General features: G+C 48.0%; 2 protein-coding genes across 2 annotated transcripts; both read left to right on the plus strand.

Annotated features, from left to right (window-relative positions):
* Nucleotides 1-706: 706 nt before the first annotated feature.
* Nucleotides 707-11,363, plus strand: LOC308241441 (centromere protein S-like). Its single transcript, XM_080654869.1, has 5 exons — nt 707-837; nt 3,865-3,988; nt 4,677-4,710; nt 9,131-9,197; nt 10,826-11,363. The coding sequence occupies exons 1-5, from the start codon at nt 784-786 to the stop codon at nt 10,964-10,966; spliced, it is 420 nt and encodes a 139-aa protein (XP_080510995.1). The 5' UTR covers nt 707-783; the 3' UTR covers nt 10,967-11,363.
* A 3,052-nt stretch (nt 11,364-14,415) lies between these two features.
* On the plus strand, nt 14,416-15,767 carry LOC308241442 (cortistatin-like; the record flags this gene model as incomplete). The annotated part of the gene is made up of 2 exons (XM_080654870.1): nt 14,416-14,517; nt 15,549-15,767. 2 exons carry the CDS (start codon nt 14,416-14,418, stop codon nt 15,765-15,767), a joined length of 321 nt encoding a protein of 106 aa, XP_080510996.1.
* Nucleotides 15,768-17,918: the final 2,151 nt, after the last annotated feature.

The raw sequence follows: 17,918 nt of genomic DNA on the forward strand, positions 1-17,918 counted from the left end.
GGCAAGTGCTACAAATCGGGGTTTGATTTGTTGTTGACTGTTAATGTGTACCCTGTCTGGAGCCTTTTCATCGTGAATAGCACAAAACATTGAGAAAATAAATGTTTGGTTATTATCCCACTCAGCGAGTACTGGATGGGATAGTAACCAAACATTTATCCGTGGTCTGATTTTGACACTCTTGTCGGTGGCTGAATTATAAAAACCAATTGGATTTTGCAAGGCTCACGGAAGTTAGAGCTGCATGAAGTTACCGTAAAGAATGTTGCGGAACAGCCCTGGCCGGTGTTCCCAGTGGGTTGGGCATCGTCCCGTGAAAGTTTGCTGGTTCGATTCTGGGTCAGGGCACATGCCCGGGTAGTGGGCTCCATCCCCGGCAGGGGGCGTGCAGGAGGCAGCCGATGGATGTCTCACTCTCACATAGGCGTTTCTCTCTCTCTCTCCCTTTCTCTCTCTCTTAAAAAAAGAACGTTGGGGAAACACTCACTTGCTCTCCCAGCGCTGGTGTTAACCACTGTGCCAGGCACTGAGCTGGTCTGGGGTCCACAGGGAGCATGGCTGGGCGGCCCAGTCCCCTCGCCCCGTAAAGCTCAGGGGGGGCTGGAGATGAACTGCGAAGAGCCCTTCCCAGAGCGGCCGCCAGGGGGCGCGCGCGACACCGTCGAGCTTCGCGCTTTGTCCCTCCGCGCGGCCTGTCGCCGGGCGCCGAGGCGGGAAAATCTGACTGCGCCGGCGTGTCGCCCTCTTTACGCACTCGCGCGCCTGCCTGGATCCGCCGCTGTGATGGAGGAGGAGAAGGAGGGGGCCGAGGAGCAGCAGGGGCTCTTTTATCGACAGGTACAGGGAAACGGCGTCCCGGCTGGGCTGGGAGAGGACGGCGTGGAGTTTCTGGAGACGAGAAGCCCTCGGAGGCCTCGGCCCGGCCTTGCCTCGGTGTCCGCCTCCCAGGGCCACAGGGCTCGCCCTGGCCGGCTGTGGCGCGGGGACCTGCGCGTGCGCCAGCGGGGCTGCCTCGGGGGCCGGGGCGGGGGTTGGGGGCGGCCCAGGGGGTGAGTGCTGGGAGACCGTTTCCATGGTGACGCGGTGGGAGGACGACGCCGGCGGAGTGCGGCGCGCCCCCGGGTCTGGCGGCGAGGGCTGGCCTCTGGCTGTGTGACGCCTCCGTCTCCCTCCTCAGACAGGGTTGAGGTGAGGGTGGGCTGTGAGCGTTGAAGGGAGTCGGGCAAAGGTCGAGCCCTAACGTGTTGGCCCCCGTGAGCGGCGCCCGCTCCCTCCTGCCGCGGCGGAGCCGGCCTCGGGGCTGGATGTGAACCCGCGCCGTCGGGGTGCAGAGGCCAGCCTCCCGGGTGCGTTCGCATCGCGGCCCCGCAACTCGAGGGCGGTGGTGACTTTGCCAAACTCCGTTTTCTTTCGTGGAGAGGTGGGGTAGTCAGTCACCCTCCCGGCGGGGTGGTAGCGGGTGTTCAGCCCGTCCATTCGTCGCCCGGGAATGAGGACGAGGGGAGTCCTGGGAACGGAAGGGCGCTCGGGAGAGGTGAGCAGCGAGGCCGGGCAGCCTCGAAGCGGGCGTTACCTGCGGGGACCCGGAACGGGCCCGCACATGCGCGGTTCCCTCCTGTGAAGTGTGAGGTTTCAGAAGCTGTTTCCCTGCCCCTTTCTTCCGAGGAGCCTTCAGAAAAGGCTGCAAAGTTCATGTTCCCAACACCCATGTACCCCTCACCTCCATTCGCCAGTTAACCTTTTGCTGTATTTTCCTCCTTTTGTTTTTTTTTTCTGAATTATTTAAGAATTAATGGCAAATAGCTTGGCACATTACCTTGACATTTCAATACTTGAGCATGCATCTCCCAAACACAAAGGCGCCCTCTGACAGCATCTCAATTATTACGCTCAGGACGTTTAATATTGATAAGGTTCTATGGTATTATTAGATGATGTTCAGTCCATAGTCACACTTCCCCACGTGTCCCCGAGCTGTGTCTTGCAGCGCTGTTCCTTCCTGCAGGCCCCAGGCGAGGATCATGCCTCCGTTCAGTAGTCCTGCCCCTGGTCTTCCCTGGAGCCCTTCTCCAGCGTCTTTCTTGACCCCGATGGTCTGGAAGAGTCCATGCATGGCGGAGGGGTAGCGGGAGCTGAACTCTTGGACATCAGGAGCTGCCTTTGCATTCTGTGTTCTCAGCCCCTGGTACCCAGCCTGGCTGTCAATAAACAAGTGCATACTGATGAAATGAGTAAGGCTGCCCAGATGGGCCGAGGAAATGGTTTTTATTAAGTAAAATGACCGGGGTGACGTTGGTTAATAAAATTATACAGGTTTCAAGTGTAGAATTCGATGATACTTTATCTGTGTATTGCGTTGTGTGCCCACCACCCAAAGTCAAATCTCCTGTCACCATATATTTGACCCCCTTTCCCACTCCCCCATCTTTCTGGGCTGAGAAAGGTGAGCCTCGTCCTCTGTGCAGGGGTGAGCAGGTTGAGGACCCTTCCTTCAAGCAGCGGTTCTGGCACAGAGAACGAAACTGCCGGGGCCCTGCCCGAGGCGCTCAGAGTGCAGTGATGTAGCCTCCAGCGTCTGTGGCATTGGAAGGGCTCAGCCCAGCCCAGGAGGAGGGTCGAGAAAATGCCTGGCGATCAGGAGGACCCCTGCCCCGTTCTCTCACCCCTGACCCCACCCACATGTGCTTTAAAAAGATGACCTGGGAGGGCCTTGATTCCTTCCAGGGTGATGGCCCCTTTGTCTCCTCAGACCAAAGCCTCAGTTGACCTAGCCTTTGAAGTCTAACGCTAAGGAAGGTAGGCGCCTCACTTACCTGCCTGTCCCGTACTCCGGGGTCCTGGACTTTTGTTCTATTTATTTATTTGTTTGTTTATTTATTTTATTGATTGCAGAGAGGAAGGGAGAGAGAGAGAGAAATATCAATGATGAGAGAGAATCATTGATCGGCTGCGTCCTGCACACCCCACACCAGGGATTAAGCCCGCAACCCAGGCATGTGCCCTTGACTGGGATCGAACCTGGGACTCTTCAGTCCACAGGCCAACGGTCTATCCACTGAGCCAAACCGGCTGGGGCTGGACTTGTGTTCTGCAGTTCCTCCTCATCTTGCCTCTGCTGTGAACACTTGCTGTCGGGTTCAGCTGTCACCATGTCCTGCTGAGCTCTGTCTCCAGCACAGAGATGGAGCGTACACAGTTTGTTGACAGGAGATGAGACCTTGGCTTAGCTTGTCTCGGTTCTCTACTCCTCTGCCTGCGGAAGAGGGGTTTTCCAGTATCCCAAAGGGTTGCTCAGGACTGTGATGATCCTGCCCAGGTGGGCTCGCAAACTAACACTCAAAGGAGGGTCACGTGCCCTCATGAATCTTTCCGGTTTTCCTGGTCATCCATCCCTCATTACATGCAGGCGTGGGGTGCAGAAACTTGCAGCAGAGGGATGGGGTCCTTTTGCTCTTACTTGATTCACCCCCATCCGGGCAGGAAAGCCGCCTGGTGTTTCGTTGTGTTCCCCAAGCACCCAGCATGTGCCTCGGCTCCGTGGGAACATGGCGCGTGTTTGTGGATGAGTCAAGTCACGCAGATCCGTTGCAAGTGCCATCTGACTCCTCTCCCCGCTGACCTGCCATCGTGATTCCTTGTCTTTACTTGACCTAAATCATAGCCATTAGCCAGGAAGTAATGTTTCTACAAGTCACACTCCAGAGGCCCTCATTGATTTATTAGTACACTCGAAAAGGCACCGAGCCGTTCTGGAACGTGCTGCAGGAATTGGGCTGAGCAGGCCCGCTTCCGGTCTTACTTTTTTAAGATGGGAAAAGGTCTTATCTGCAGCCTCCCCATGAGGTATTTTGGTTTTTGCTTCAGAGGCTGAAGGCAGCAGTCCACTACACCGTGGGCTGTCTTTGCGAGGAGGTTGCCTCGGACAAGGAGATGCAGCTCAGCAAACAGACCATCGCAGCGATTTCGGAGGTGACCTTCCGGCAGTGCGGTATGAAGCCCCGGCCTTCCTGCATACGTATAGAAGCCCCAGGGGTTGGTTTGCCTGGGAGAAACGTGTGGGTGGGTGCCGTGGGTGTGTCACCACCCGATAGCACATTATCACTGACACTGTTCATGAAGCAGTTCCTTTCTCCGCTGTCAGATTTAGATGGTTTATGGAGGAACTATTTTTTTCTATTACACTAACACTGGGGCATTAGCACCTTTATTTTATTGTGTTTTAAACTGCCTGGAACATTAGACATTAAATTTTTTTTTTAGACATTAAATCTTTTATTTCCTTGCTTTATAACATTTTTATATCGCCCATAGTTTATTTGACAGGTGAACTTGTGGCATTGGTATTTGCTTGACTTCACAGGAAATTAATGTCCTCCAAGCCCTAACTTGTAGCAAAATGTAAGGTTAAGGGATAGTTTCTTGGAATGAAGGGTGTAGCCACAGTCACCAGAAAGCTTGTAATAAAGGGTCAAGGTGCCAGAAGGACAAGGAGGTCATAATGAACCAAATGGCTAAAGGCGCCTGTGCCTGGGGCTGCCTGGAGTGTCCCCTCTCACCTTTGAGAGGGTTTGTTGTATCAGTTACTGTATTTACTGCAGAAATCGAGAGATAACACTTTTTCTCCTGAAATAAGGCTGAGATAAGGGTAGCTGAAGCGCATCTTTTCTCTCTTTCAGAAAGTTTTGCCAAAGACCTTGAAATGTTTGCAAGGTGGGTACAGAGCTTGATTATCTGCTACTGTGTTTGTTTACATTCTATTGATACTCTCCATCTGGTGGTATATTCCAGGAGAGGTTTTTTTTTGCATTTTGTGGAGGCTCATCTCTAATCATGATTCCACAGGAATATAACATCTGCTTTAATCACGTCCATTCAGGCTTGATTTTGCCTTTTTTTGAAGTTTTCCAAGTATTTTTTGATCAGTTCTAGGTTAAAAAGGCCTGGATGATGTCTCTAGGAGTCTGAATGTGCAGGGCTTTTAAGACCATTTCTGCAGGAGGGTGTGATGCTAGGGTCTGGTCCCCGTGCCAGGCCGGGCTGCACTGTGCGCCAGGCGGTGATTGCTGGCAGCTGGCCGGATGATGACAGCACGCGTCCACAGCAGGCTTGCATTTGCCACGTTTGTTCCGAGTGAGCTGTACACTCCTTGAAAAGAGGGTGACTTGCTTTCAGCTGGTAAAGCTTTAGCTTTTACAGGTGATTTATGCTCATCTCTTCAATTAGTACCTCAAGTAATTGAAAACAATTGCAACGAATTGCTTTTATGAAGCAATTTGAATGACTAAGGCCTGAAAGGGCCAAAGCTTTCTAATTTGCTGCCACTTCTGATTTGGTGCCAGCCTCTCACACCCCATGCTTTTCACCTTGCTCCTAGCAGCTCTTTGCTTCTCGGGTGAATATTTTGAATGAGTTAAAGCATAGGTTCTCAGAGGGCAGGCTCTAAATCTTTCCTATTCCTGTATATATGAGACCCTAAAAACTGCTTAGCATCTTCAACTTGGCCAAAAGGGACAAGATAATATTATGGGATGCTGATAGCTCATATGGTTTATTCATTGTTAATTCAGGCAGTTGCCCCATATGTGTGGCCCATTATCCCCAACCCCTGTGTCTCCTGTGAAATACACTTATCACCATTACTTGCTATTTCTTTTCTCTCCTTTAAAAAAATTTTTTAAGCCCTCGCCGGTGTGGCTCAGTGGATAGAGCGTCAGCCTGCGGACTCAAGGGTCCCAGGTTTGATTACAGTCAAGGGCATGTACCTTGGTTGCGGGCACATCCCCAGTGGGGCGTGTGCAGGAGGCAGCTGATCGATGTTTCTCTCTCATCAATGTTTCTAGCTCTCTCCCTCTCCCTTCCTCTCTGTAAAAAAATCAATAAAATATATTAAAAATTTTTTTAAATAAAACTCTCTTTTTATTTGAAAGAGAGACACAAAAGTCTAAATCAGTAGGCAGATTTGATTTGCACGTGAAGCTTTGTGACTAGAGCGGGTTTCTCCACTGCAGCACGCTGCCTTTGGACAGCACGATGGCTGTGGTGCGGACTGGCCGCGCACTGGAGGGTGTTCACTAGTGGCTCTGGCCTTTGCGCACCACTCGTGTGCCCCCAGTTGTGACTTTCCCCCCCATTTCTGTGTTAGCTGTGGGACAAAGCAATGAACATTTTTAAATGCTTCTGCAAAAATATTAGAAATAAAAATGAAGCTAGAAATATTGAGTGTTGTAATCACGGAGCATTCAGTTCCTCTGGTATTTTTTTTTTAATATATTTTATTGATTTTTTACAGAGAGGAAGGAAGAGGGATAGAGAGCTAGAAACATCGATGAGAGAGAAACATCGATCAGCTGCCTCCTGCACACCTCCTACTGGGGATGTGCCCGCAACCAAGTTACGTGCCCTTGACCGGAATCGAACCTGGGACCCTTCAGTCCGCAGGCTGACGCTCTATCCACTGAGCCAAACCGGTTTTGGCTAGTTCCTCTGTTTTTATAATCACATTGAAAGGTTGATTTTCTTTGCCTGGGTCCTGGGGGGTGTCACTCAGACTGTAAGCTCCACAGGAAGGGCATCATCTTCTAAATAACGGAGTCTGTGTAGCGGCTTTCGGCTGCTGCTGTCCGGGTGAGACCAGCTGAGGCTGCACTCACTGCAAGGAGCCACAGCTTCTGCCGTGTCCACGTGTGTCCACGTGTGTCCACGTGTGCACTCACTGCCCCCTCAGACTTCCTCCCAGCACCCCGAGGGATGCAAGAGCAAATGTTCTTTGGAGACTCATCCTTTGTCTTAATTTTACGTTGGTTTTCATAATATTCCTGTTTGCTCTCATATAAAAAAATCCTGTTTTAAAGTTCATCACTGAATAAAATTGATGTTCCCAGCGGTCAGCTTTGTCCTGTGGCTTTGAGTTTCCCCGTCACCCAGGCTCTACTTCTAGAACTATGGCTACTCTGAGAAGTCTGAAATATGTGCTGTTTAGGCTTCTCATAGTGATCAGAGTTCTGCAAGCATTCAGTAATCTTTGTAGGCTGGCTGGGAATCTAACCATTGTTTATGTGAGAAAATACATTTAAGTTCTAAATAGTCAATTCACCTATAAACTTTGGAAAATCATCTCAATTTAAGTTATGAATTTCTCTTATTTAGCTTTGAAATCTCTAGTCACCTAGTATTGTTAATGTGTTAAAGATGAAATGTTTTGAAGAAGATATTCTGTAGTAAGTAAATTCTAGGAACATCTTATATACTAAAAGGCTAATATGCAAGTTGTCCCCTTGGGAGTTCGACCAACTGGGAGTTAAGCCACTTGCTATGATGTGCACTGACCACCAGGGGGTGGCGCTGAACGAAGGAAGGCCCCGGTCGGCTGGCAGCCAGGGAAAGGAAGGCACCGATCGCCGGCCAGGCCTACGGACCCTACCTGTGCATAAATTTTGTGCACCGGGCCTCTAGTTTTGGTAATCTTTAAAACCTAAAAGTGTTATAGGAAAAATGGCTTTGTTCTTTTCCCTAGAAATGTTTTGGAGTTGGGGGTTTGAATTAGGAGTCTCTAGTGTATAGTGGCCGGCATAGAACATACCCGCCCCTCCCTGGAGGAAACTATCAAAACACCACACGTGGCAGAGACATTAGATGAGCTGAGTGGTAGAGAGGACTTGGTTGTTCCCTAAACAATTCTTTGTGAAGAGATAAGCTAACCTTACTCTGTAACTAGTTCAATGTGCTGCTTCCTTTTACTCATTCCTTTTACTGCCCTTCACCAAGAATAAAATACTGACAGAGCAGCCTGATGTGTGATTGAGGCGAGGGCCACACTGTGTCCATGGCATGTAACATCTTCCACCCAGGACATCAGTGGAGTGGCCTCACATGGAGTGGCTGCTGTTGTGTCACCTGGCTGACTTTCCCCCTCTCTATCATGGTCCTTGCAGGTGGCTCATTGGAACTTATCTCCTGAAATGGACATTATCTCAGGATAGGCAGATATTGTCCATCATGATAAGATGACACGTAATATTTCCACATTTAGCAGGGTGGGAAGGAATAATTTGGCCAAGTTATGGAGTATAATTTCTGTGTGACTTTATCTTTAATTCAACAGATATTTAGTGTTGACTACTACGTGCTGGCCACTTAGGAGTACAAAAATTCCAATCTATTCCTATGTACAAAGTTCCTATTTATTTTTGAAGGAAGTTAGAAATGGCAAGAAAGGGTGTAGAGTTATAAATTGTTGACTAGAGCTTATCTAATTACCTTAAAATTTTTTTTTAATTTATTGATTTTAGAGAGAGAGGGGGAGAAAAAAGGGAGTGAGGGAAGGAAACATCTATTTGTTCCACTTTTTATTCATTGGTTGCTTGTATGTGCCCTTACCCAGGATCAAACCCTGAACCTTGGCGTATCAGTACCATGCTCTAACCTACTGAGTTACCTGGCCAGGGCTCAAATTACCTTTCAAAGCAAAGATAAGGGGACTGGGTTGAGAATTTGAATCCAAGTTATAAGCAAGAAACAGACTCCGATTTAAAGGATGTTCTTTGTTCTAACCAGGCTCTTGTCAAGGGAGCGCATTACCTCCTTGAGGGGAAATGGGATGTTAGGAGACATCTGCCCAAGCTTTCTGCTCTAAGTTAGTCTTTGGAGAAGAGCTTCAGGATCTCGATCTGAGTGAAGCCCCGCCTCACGGAAATTCTCTTTATTCTTCTGTTCACTAGTAACGTCCTTTAAGCAGAGGCGACCTTTGTATTGTGAGACTGCCGTTTCCTCTTTTCACTGGAGGTGTACAGTGACCTTGCTTTTTCTGCGGTGTTTGCTGTGACCATGGTGACCCAGATCTCCTCAGAAGGTTGATGCCGCTGGCTCCTTGCCATGCTTGTGTTCCTCAGGCACCGTGGCCTGCAGGGGAGGTGGGCAGATGGGCTGTGCTTTCTCTTGGTCTCTATTTAATTGGCATCTTGGCTAGTCACTTCATTCATTTTGTGTCTCTCTTGCTTAATGATCTTAATCTGAAAAGATGGGCTACTTAGAGATCCTTGCTAGCCTGAAGTCTGACCATGAACTTTGGTGTTTCATCAAAACTTTAAATAATACCAAACATTTTGGGGAATTGTTTCTGCCCTTTCTACAGACATGCGAAGAGAAGCACCATTAACACGGAGGATGTGAAGCTCTTAGCCAGGAGGAGTAATTCACTGGTGAGAGATGGATTTCTTCCCTCACTCCCCTTTCCCATCAGAATACATTATTCCCAATTAATCACTTGCAGCCATGAAGTGATTCCCCAGGGCACCTTGCATTAAAAACGAGAGATGGTTGAACCTTTCAGACCTGCTTGTAATTTATAGTCTTTCTTTCATTAAGATGGATCTTGCCAAGCCAATTTGAAATTTTCTAATCAGCACTCTCTGGATTTCATAGTTTGCCTTTTTGTAATATCTCAAAACTTGGGTCCCATGTTTCATTCACAGCATGATGTCAGAGATGGGTCACAGGCTAGAGGGCATGGGGATAGTTTATGGTGCCCACAGTTTTCCGAGGGGCCGGATATGGAAGGAGTATCTGCACAGCCAGGATGGGCAGGAAACAGTCTGTCTTTTCCAATAAGTCCTGAAGTCCTCTTGACCACGTCCTCGCTTTCCAGGGGATGCTGTGATCATCCCGCCCAGTGGCTGTGCTGACGGCAGATCCAGGACCCCTATGAGGGTCCCTGACTTGAGTCTGAGCCTCCAGTTAAAATGCTTTCTGTTCCTCCACAACGTGAGCTCCACGAGGGCAGGGATTTCTGCCTCTTTATTCCCTGCTCCATCTGCTGTGCCAAAAATAAAGACTGGCATACAGTAGGTGCTCAATAAGTAGTTGTTGAATGAATTTCTGCAGCAATTGACTGTTTATAGGGTTTTTAAAAAATAAATATTTAACATACCATCTAAGCCTCACAACCACCCTATGAGGGTTAACAACACAAGGCATTAGCCCACTTTACAAGCCAGACAACGAGTTGGTAATGCCCCACAGTTAAATATGAAGCGCTCTGGTTGGCAGCTGAACCTTGACTTTCTAACCCTGAATAGTGCTGTTCCTACTGGGCTCTTTTTGGCCTTTGCCCTTCTAACATTCTTTCTCCAGAGTTTAAGTCAAGGTTGAGGAGGATATGATTCCCAAGTAAAATAGGTAAGGTGCTTGGTGGTGCTGCGAACCAGTGGAAATGAAGTCTGAGTCATCACTGCTCCTTGGTCAGCTGTAGGGAGCAGTTTCTGTCTTTTGCAAAGGAATGGTCAGTGCAAGTCCTCTTAGAGTATAACTTGCTATTGCTTATTTGTTGATGTCAGAATAGGGTTTTGATTTTGGACTCTTAATTTTTTTTCATCTGACAGAAGCTTATTAATGAAGACATGCAGCTAAATTTGTGCATTTGACTAAATTCTCCCTAAAGGCACTTACCTTGCATCCCTAGTATGTGGCACATAGTAGTTGCTGAACAATTTTAGTTGGATAAATTTGGGGGAGGGGTTGAACAAATTTGTGTTTTGTAAAGTATATTTGTGATTGGTATGCCTTCTGCAAGCTTCAAGTTTTAATTCATTGATTACTCAAGGAACTCCTTCCTGTTTGGTAACATACGTGAGCAGCGGTGAGTTGACTTGTAGTTGATTCCGGCTACCAGAAAAAATTTGAAGCTCTAACTCTAAGGAATGTGACCCCGGCTTTTGCACCCAAATTCTTTCGGTGGGAGTGGTGGGGAGGCGGTGTAAGATTTATCCCACTAGACTTACAAATGGCTTTGCAACCAGATAAAAATATAATTTTTAAATTTTTTTTGTAGCTAAAATACATCACAGAGAAAAGTGAAGAGATCACTCGGTTTAACGTAGAACGGAAAACAAAGAAGAAAAAGAAATTAGAGGATGAAAACAAAGATTCATTGGAGCCAGCAGAGGCTGGAGGCGTGGGAAGTGAGAATTAAACTCTGTCTCCGCTTGGACAAAGCAGCCCTTAGCAGGGAGCGCCACCGAAAACGCATATTGCCACAAAGGGAACGCATATTGCCACAAAGAGAACTTGGAAGGGAGAAGAGATTAAAAAACAAAAAGAGGCGAGGGGCCTTTTGTGCTGTATTCTCCAAGTCAGTGACCGCAAACAGTACTTGAAAAGAGAATGGGAAACTCAAGCAAAATACTCCCGTCCCGTGTATTTCAATGGTGTATATTAGAAGTTATATCTATTGCAATTAATAAAACTGTGTTGGCAGTTAAATATGGTTGATTTTTCTCAAGCAAAAATCATAGTTATTTCTTAATTCTTTTACATGATTTTTTAGGCTGGCAATTCCTGAAAATGAATAAAGCTATATTTACATAGTTCTTTTGATTACCCATGTTTTATTTATTTTTTTATTTTTTTATTTTTTAAAATATATTTTATTGATTTTTTACAGAGAGGAAAGGAGAAGTATAGAGAGTTAGAAACATCGATGAGAGAGAAACATCGATTCAGCTGCCTCTTGCACACTCCCTACTGGGGATGTGCCCGCAACCAAGGTACATGCCCTTGACTGGAATCGAACCTGGGACCCTTCAGTCCACAGGCCGACGCTCTATCCACTGAGCCAAACCAGTTAGGGCTGATTACCCATGTTTTAAACCCATGTCACTTGTGATCACAAGGTAAAAAGGTTTGGGAAATGTTCCTTTTTACCTTTTAAATGTGATTTTCTCCAGAAACACAGTTTTTGTGATTTTCTTCGGGCTGTTTTGTAATTAAACTGTGGTTCTGCTGGGAAGAAGTTTTGCTTGAGAGGAAAACCTGGCCTATGATTCCAAGCACTCAGTGTGTTGTCCTCTGTCTTATTTGTGAGGTGATGCTTCCAGGAGCCCCAGTTCTGTCTTCTTTTGGGCGTTGCTTAGAGGTCCAGGCCGTGCCTTTCCCATATAGGGGCAGGAGGGTGAAGAGAAGGGACTGGCATTTACAGAGCCCTTTCCGTGTGCCAGGCCTGCTCTGGGTGCTCCCGGTCGTACCTCACTGGGTGGATCTTCACAGCTTGTTCAGGGTATATCTAGTTATTCCCATTTTACTGATGAGCAAGCTGAAGCGTGGAGAGATTAACCATCTATTGACCAGTAGAGACTAAGTACATTTGGGGTGCTGATTTGAGGGGGCAAGAGGAAAAAGGGCATGTGTTTTGGACAGGATTTTTACCACCCATGCCCAAATACGATGAGCAGAAGACACCCCAAAGTCCGACAGTCAAAAAGAGATGCTAAGCTGTGATCATGGTAAAGCATTGAATTCAAACTTTAGTTTCGGCTTCTGCAAATAACTAATCTCAGATGTTAATTGTAACATCTGTGTGTCACATGAGTGAAGGAAAAGGAAATCAAGAAGCCTTCCATCTTTACAGGACATTCCAGCCAGAGATCTGTATGTTAAGTTTCATTTTCAGATAAACTCTCCTAAAACTCCTCATCAGGGAGAATCCAGAGACTAAATACGATGGACTTTCCAAAGGTTGACAAGCCTAGACTTGCACCCTGCTTTTGCCACTGTAGTAGCTGTATGACTTTCTGAAACTTTGTGTTCTTAGCAGTGACTAGGGGTAGAAATACCTCGCAGTGAGGTGTGTGTGACGAAAGAGGAGATGGGAAAGCTGCACCGCCTCACACAGTGATGTCCAGGAAGAGTTCGTGGGGACAGGCCTGTTCCCTCTCCCGAACTGTGGAGTCCAGAAAGAACCCTTAGGGTCATTTAGTCCATCTTCCCACCAGCTGGGATCCCCTTCTACAGCATTCCTGGGGCGTGGCTCCCCAGGCTCTGCTGAACTCCAGGGACGAGAGCCCTCTCTTATTGGACACTAATTCCAAGTTTCTTCTGTTGATAGAGAAAACTCTTCCACCTCCTAACGTCTCTCTGGGTCCTGTTCTGCCCTTTAGAATGAGCAGCCTTTGTTTTTCCTTTTAATCAAGGTTCTCATTGTACCTCTTTTCAGAAACACACATTTTTTTTTTTTTTTTATTGATTTTTTTACAGAGAGGAAGGGAGAGGGATAGAGAGTTAGAAACATCGATGAGAGAGAAACATCGATCAGCTGCCTCCTGCACACCTCCCACTGGGGATGTGCCCGCAACCAAGGTACATGCCCTTGACCGGAATCGAACCCGGGACCCTTCAGTCCGCAGGCCGACGCTCTATCCACTGAGCCAAACCGGTCAGGGCCAGAAACACACATTCTTGCATCAAACATTGGGTGATCAGCTGCCTGAAGGCAGACTTCGGGTGGTGAACGGTGATCGCGTGGTGCTTGTGTGGTGCCTGGCATGGTGGGCACGCTGTGAAGGCTTGTGCCCTGGAGTCCAGGATGTGCTCGTGGGGTAAGTTGGAGCCCTTGCTCAGGTCACTTGGCTCTAACCAGGGGTTTCCTGCGTTCATAGTGAGGAAAAGCCAGGAGGCGGCACACAGGACATCCCAGCCTGCACTTCGCAGGGTGGCACCGTCCTCGGGAGGAGACTGAGCCCAGGAGCCGGTCAAGTGCAGGTCATTCAGTAAAAAACGTTTCACACCTGACACAAGAGACAGAATTTACCCTTACTCCTTGTGACGCCCTCTAATTCCTGTTCATTCAAAAAGTGCTAGTTTATGACCCGCTAGTGGGTGGTCAGTAGCAGTTTGACAAACACTGGACTTGAGTCTGTCAGCGTCACCCGGGTGCTCGTTAGAATTGTGGGGCCTTCGCTCCTCCTCGCACAGCATCAGAACCTGCATTCTAATCCTAACTTCATTTAGGCGGTTTGGGTTCACATCGCAGTGTGAGAAGGCCTGGGCAGGACAGCGTCGGGCCTGCTGGCTGGGGAACCATCACCGGGCTGTCCTTGCCTGCGGTTTGGGAAACCAGGCGACGCTGCTCCAAGCGGCTCCCGGGGCCCTCATTGCTCCTGTTTCTTCTGCCCCTGGCAGATTCAGCCCTTCTCTGCCGGGCAGAACCGCAGGTGGTCGGCTCCTCCCCCAAGGCTGATGTATACTGTGTTGAATGACTTGGTTTTGTCCTCACGGCCTCCTGCGTGCTGTGGGCCTGATTAGGAGGACGTGGAACTTCTTTAGAAGCAAGTGCACATGAATTGCAAAGCAAGAGCAAATCTGCTCTAAACACAGCAAAGACCCGCGTCTTTAATGAAGGGTTAAGTCCCATCCAGAAGCGCCTTTGTGGGCACTGATTGCTCTGGCATATGCGTCACTGCTTGAGTGTGCGGGAGGAAGGGGTGCAGGTGTTACACAGGTATGAATACAAAAAACCAGCTGCAGGTTGAGCTAGAAATATCCGCCGTCTCCAAAGAGCCCCACGTCCACAAAACACCGATTTCAGGGCTGCCAAGAAAGACGAGCAGCCGCAGGGCTGGAGAGGAGTGCCAGTCAGCCCGCAGAATGCCGCCGCCCCTCTGCCTGCTGCTGCTGCTGCTGCTCTCCGCGGCCACCGCTGCCCTGCCTCCGGAGGGTGGCCTTGCCGGCCACGACAGCGACAGTGGGGTGAGTAGTCCCTGACTTGGCCACACACTGGCCGGCTTTCTGGCTGTCTCGCTGCCTGGCCTGTTTGGCCATGCCTGTGGACTCCTCAGCATCTGCACGGCCGAGTGTGTAGGACAGGCTGCGGGGCTGAGCTGCATAGTGTTCCCTGCTGCCCTGGGGTCCTGTGATGTCACACAGACCGTGGAGTCTCGCTGACCACGGAGCCGAGGCAGTTGGGAAGTTCTGAAGCCCCGGTGGGCTTCCTCATGCTAGCGGTCTCCGTCCGCTGGTCTTTGAAGGCTCGGTGATTGGACCAGTCTATTGTACCGCGAGCATGGCCCTCACCGCACTATTAAGTCACACACACACTTCTGGAGTCCTAATTCACATACCCGGCACATGTTCTCACGGACTCAGATGAATTGACATCGTTACGTTCTTCATTGTGAGAACTTGCAACTTCATGGGGTGATTTATTTTTCTTTTTTTTCCATTTTGAAAAAGTTCCAAGGAGAGTACATAAAGTTGACCATTAAAAATGGATTTTTCTCTGAAATTACCAGATGAGTCTCAGACAAGTCATTTATCATCAGATTACTCCTGGAAGCTTTCTAAGGAGTTTGAAAGACCGGGATATAGCAGCTCAATCTGATCTGTCTTGAAGAGCAATTTGTGGACAGCCAGGAGGAAGGCCAGAGAGGGAAAACCTGCTCATCTAATTACCTGATCCACCTCGGGGCTTCTTAGCTGCCACTTATTGGGGAAAATGGCAGATCTCCTGACCTCTTCGAATTCAGGACCTCAGCAAAGATTATGGGAAAAATAAGCAGTATTTTTCTTTCCATGATTGAGAATTCTCAACTTTTCCTTTTCTTTAATTAGAGTAATGCTGTTAAGGTGTTCTCTTAACGTTCTCACCCTTTAAATGGATATGTGATTTATTCTGGAGCAATTTTATTTTTTTGAAGGAAGGAAGGATGGCAGTATTTATCTTCAGTTGCTGGCTGAGCCAGATGGTTGATTTTCCTTTGTCCTCTGCTTCTCTTTAAAAGCATGTGCAGGAAGTGGCAGAAATGAAGAAGAGCAGCCTGTTGACTTTCCTTGCTTGGTGGTATGCGTGGGCCTCCCAGGCCAGAGCAGCGCCCTTCACAGGAGGGGCGGCCAGGGAGGTGTCCAGGCGGCGGGAAGGGCCGCCCCCGCAGCAGTCCACGCGCCCAGATAAAGTGCCCTGCAAGAACTTCTTCTGGAAGACCTTCTCCTCCTGCAAGTAAAACTCCACCGATTGCTCGTGCAAGGAAGTGCAACGATGGATCCAAATAAAGTGTATGAAGCAGCCGTGACCTTTCTTCTTTATGCAGTTGTCTTCTTGTTTCTGTGTAATTTGAAAAGTATTTTTAATTGAAACTCCAGTGGCGCCCAATACTGAGTGTCTTGAGGAACCGGGAACCCAAAGTGAATACTTTTGATAGATTTTTGTGGGTTTTGCTGCACTGTACTCAGTGCAACACGGGGCTTTCCCTCCACCTTCATTTCCTCTTCCTTCTTTGGTTTAAAATAGCTAAGGGCTATATACTTAAGGGTTCAGAATAACATCTTATTTCAGTTTATATTGATATAAATTGTCTAATTTAAAAAATACTGCCCTTACGTTTAAAGCAAATTTTAACACCGCTCAAAGAGCAAAATGGTTATTATTCATGATTTAGCAAAAATTTATTTAGAAACAAATGTCATGATATTAAACAGACATTATGCTGACATGTTCATAAAAGTTACATTTGAACCTGCTGTTGCATACTTACTCTTTGTAATGAGTAAGTTAATCATTTGTTAGAATTCTTTTCGTGGATGAGTGCTTCAGATTTTTTCAAACCCCAAACAGTGAGCCGTGCTGCCGCCGCCTGTGCAGCCTGCTTGCCTCACCCCTAATCCAGGGACCTGCAGTCCGTCCCAGGGTCCAGACCTCGTTTGGACACAGTGCATCTGTATTGGTATGTATTATAATCGTTATGTTTCCCCACTCCTCAGCAACTTCCCGCAGAAGTGACATGAATGATTGTTCGAGGAGGGGGATTCCTTTTCTGGGATTTAACGCAGAGCAACGCTGAGCCCATGCGGACCAGGAGTTTGGTCGGCTCAAGTAAACAAGTTGCTCCGTTTCAAAACCTTCATCAGATTTTTAGTTCTTCCCCCACAGCACTGAAACCCTTGCTTGATTATACATGTGTATAACTCCTGGGTCATAGATTCTAAAGAAAGCTTCCAGGGTGAGGATTTTAGATGCTAAACTTTAACGCTTAGAGATGCATCCCTGGAGTGAGGGCAAGTTTCTGGGGGTCAGGCCTAACACCGAGGAGGCCGGCAAAGGCTGGCGGGAGGACACTGTGATCTCCTCTGACACCGGGGGGCGGCTCGCGGGGTCTGACTGCTGACCGTTCCGTTCTGTTTTCCGCAGAGCTGAGCTCATAGTCATAATTACTCGCTGAGTGGAAGTATAATGTGATAGAAGAGCCTTAATGGCATCCGCATTTCCAAACACAGCAGCTTTAGGAGACAGTAATTGGGTCAGCACACTGGTGACGACGTGTGCCCGAAAGACCAGCTAACCTTCAGAACTTTGTCTTGGAAGATTTTTTCCGGAAGAAAAGCATGGCCATTGTTTTCCAGTTTCAATTGAGGTCATACATACACAGTCCTTCAGATGGGACTTTAACTTTGAACTGATACCTGAAGGATAACGAGGCTAAACTAATGAGCCTGCCAGGCAATCCATCAAACCCAAGCCTACCTTAGCTCAGGGGATTAGTACAACGTGCACGGGCACCCACCGCGTGTTAGACTAGATTAATATGCACATGATGATAAAGTCGGGTAAAACGGGTAATTAGGGTAATTTCCTACCGTCAGGTTTCTGGTAGACTTTTCTTACCGTCTACCTTTCTGTAGTCGAGGATAGTCAGAGGTGTAGATGTGGGACGTCAGCGCCTGGACAACTCATTCCGCCTCTTGCCTTTATTCCCAGCATGCATCACAGAATAGATCCCTACCGGCCGGGGAGAATTGTGACATAAGCACTTGACAGAAATCCCTTCCCACTATTCACATCTCAGGGCTGACAGCAAATCTTCCCAGGCTTTCGGAAACTCAAGCCGGTAAGCTCATGGGAGGTACTTGGCTTGATTTAACGGCACCTGCTGACGGGATAACCCACATCTTAACCGTAGTAGCTTCTTTGGTGGAGATGTGGATTCCTCATTGGACAAATCAGAAGAGGAAGTCATGTAAGCAGAAAAAGAAGCAAGTTTTCTGTTTCTAAACTAGAAAGGAAGAGGCAAAGGACAGCTGAGCAACCCACTATTTCGTTTCTCAGAACCCTAATGAAAACCCTGACTTACCCTTTTCCTTTATAATTAAGTAGTTAA

This window comes from Plecotus auritus, assembly GCF_963455305.1.
Source record: "Plecotus auritus genome assembly, chromosome: 2".
NCBI lineage: Eukaryota > Metazoa > Chordata > Mammalia > Chiroptera > Vespertilionidae > Plecotus > Plecotus auritus.

Bases quoted from the DNA above. Each gene is read 5' to 3' on its own strand.
- LOC308241441 (XM_080654869.1), top strand. From the start codon at position 784: ATGGAGGAGGAGAAGGAGGGGGCCGAGGAGCAGCAGGGGCTCTTTTAT. The intron at 838-3,864 runs GTACAGGGAAAC...TTTTTGCTTCAG, and splicing joins AGGGGCTCTTTTATCGACAG to AGGCTGAAGGCAGCAGTCCA. The intron at 9,198-10,825 runs GTGAGAGATGGA...TTTTTTTTGTAG, and splicing joins CCAGGAGGAGTAATTCACTG to CTAAAATACATCACAGAGAA.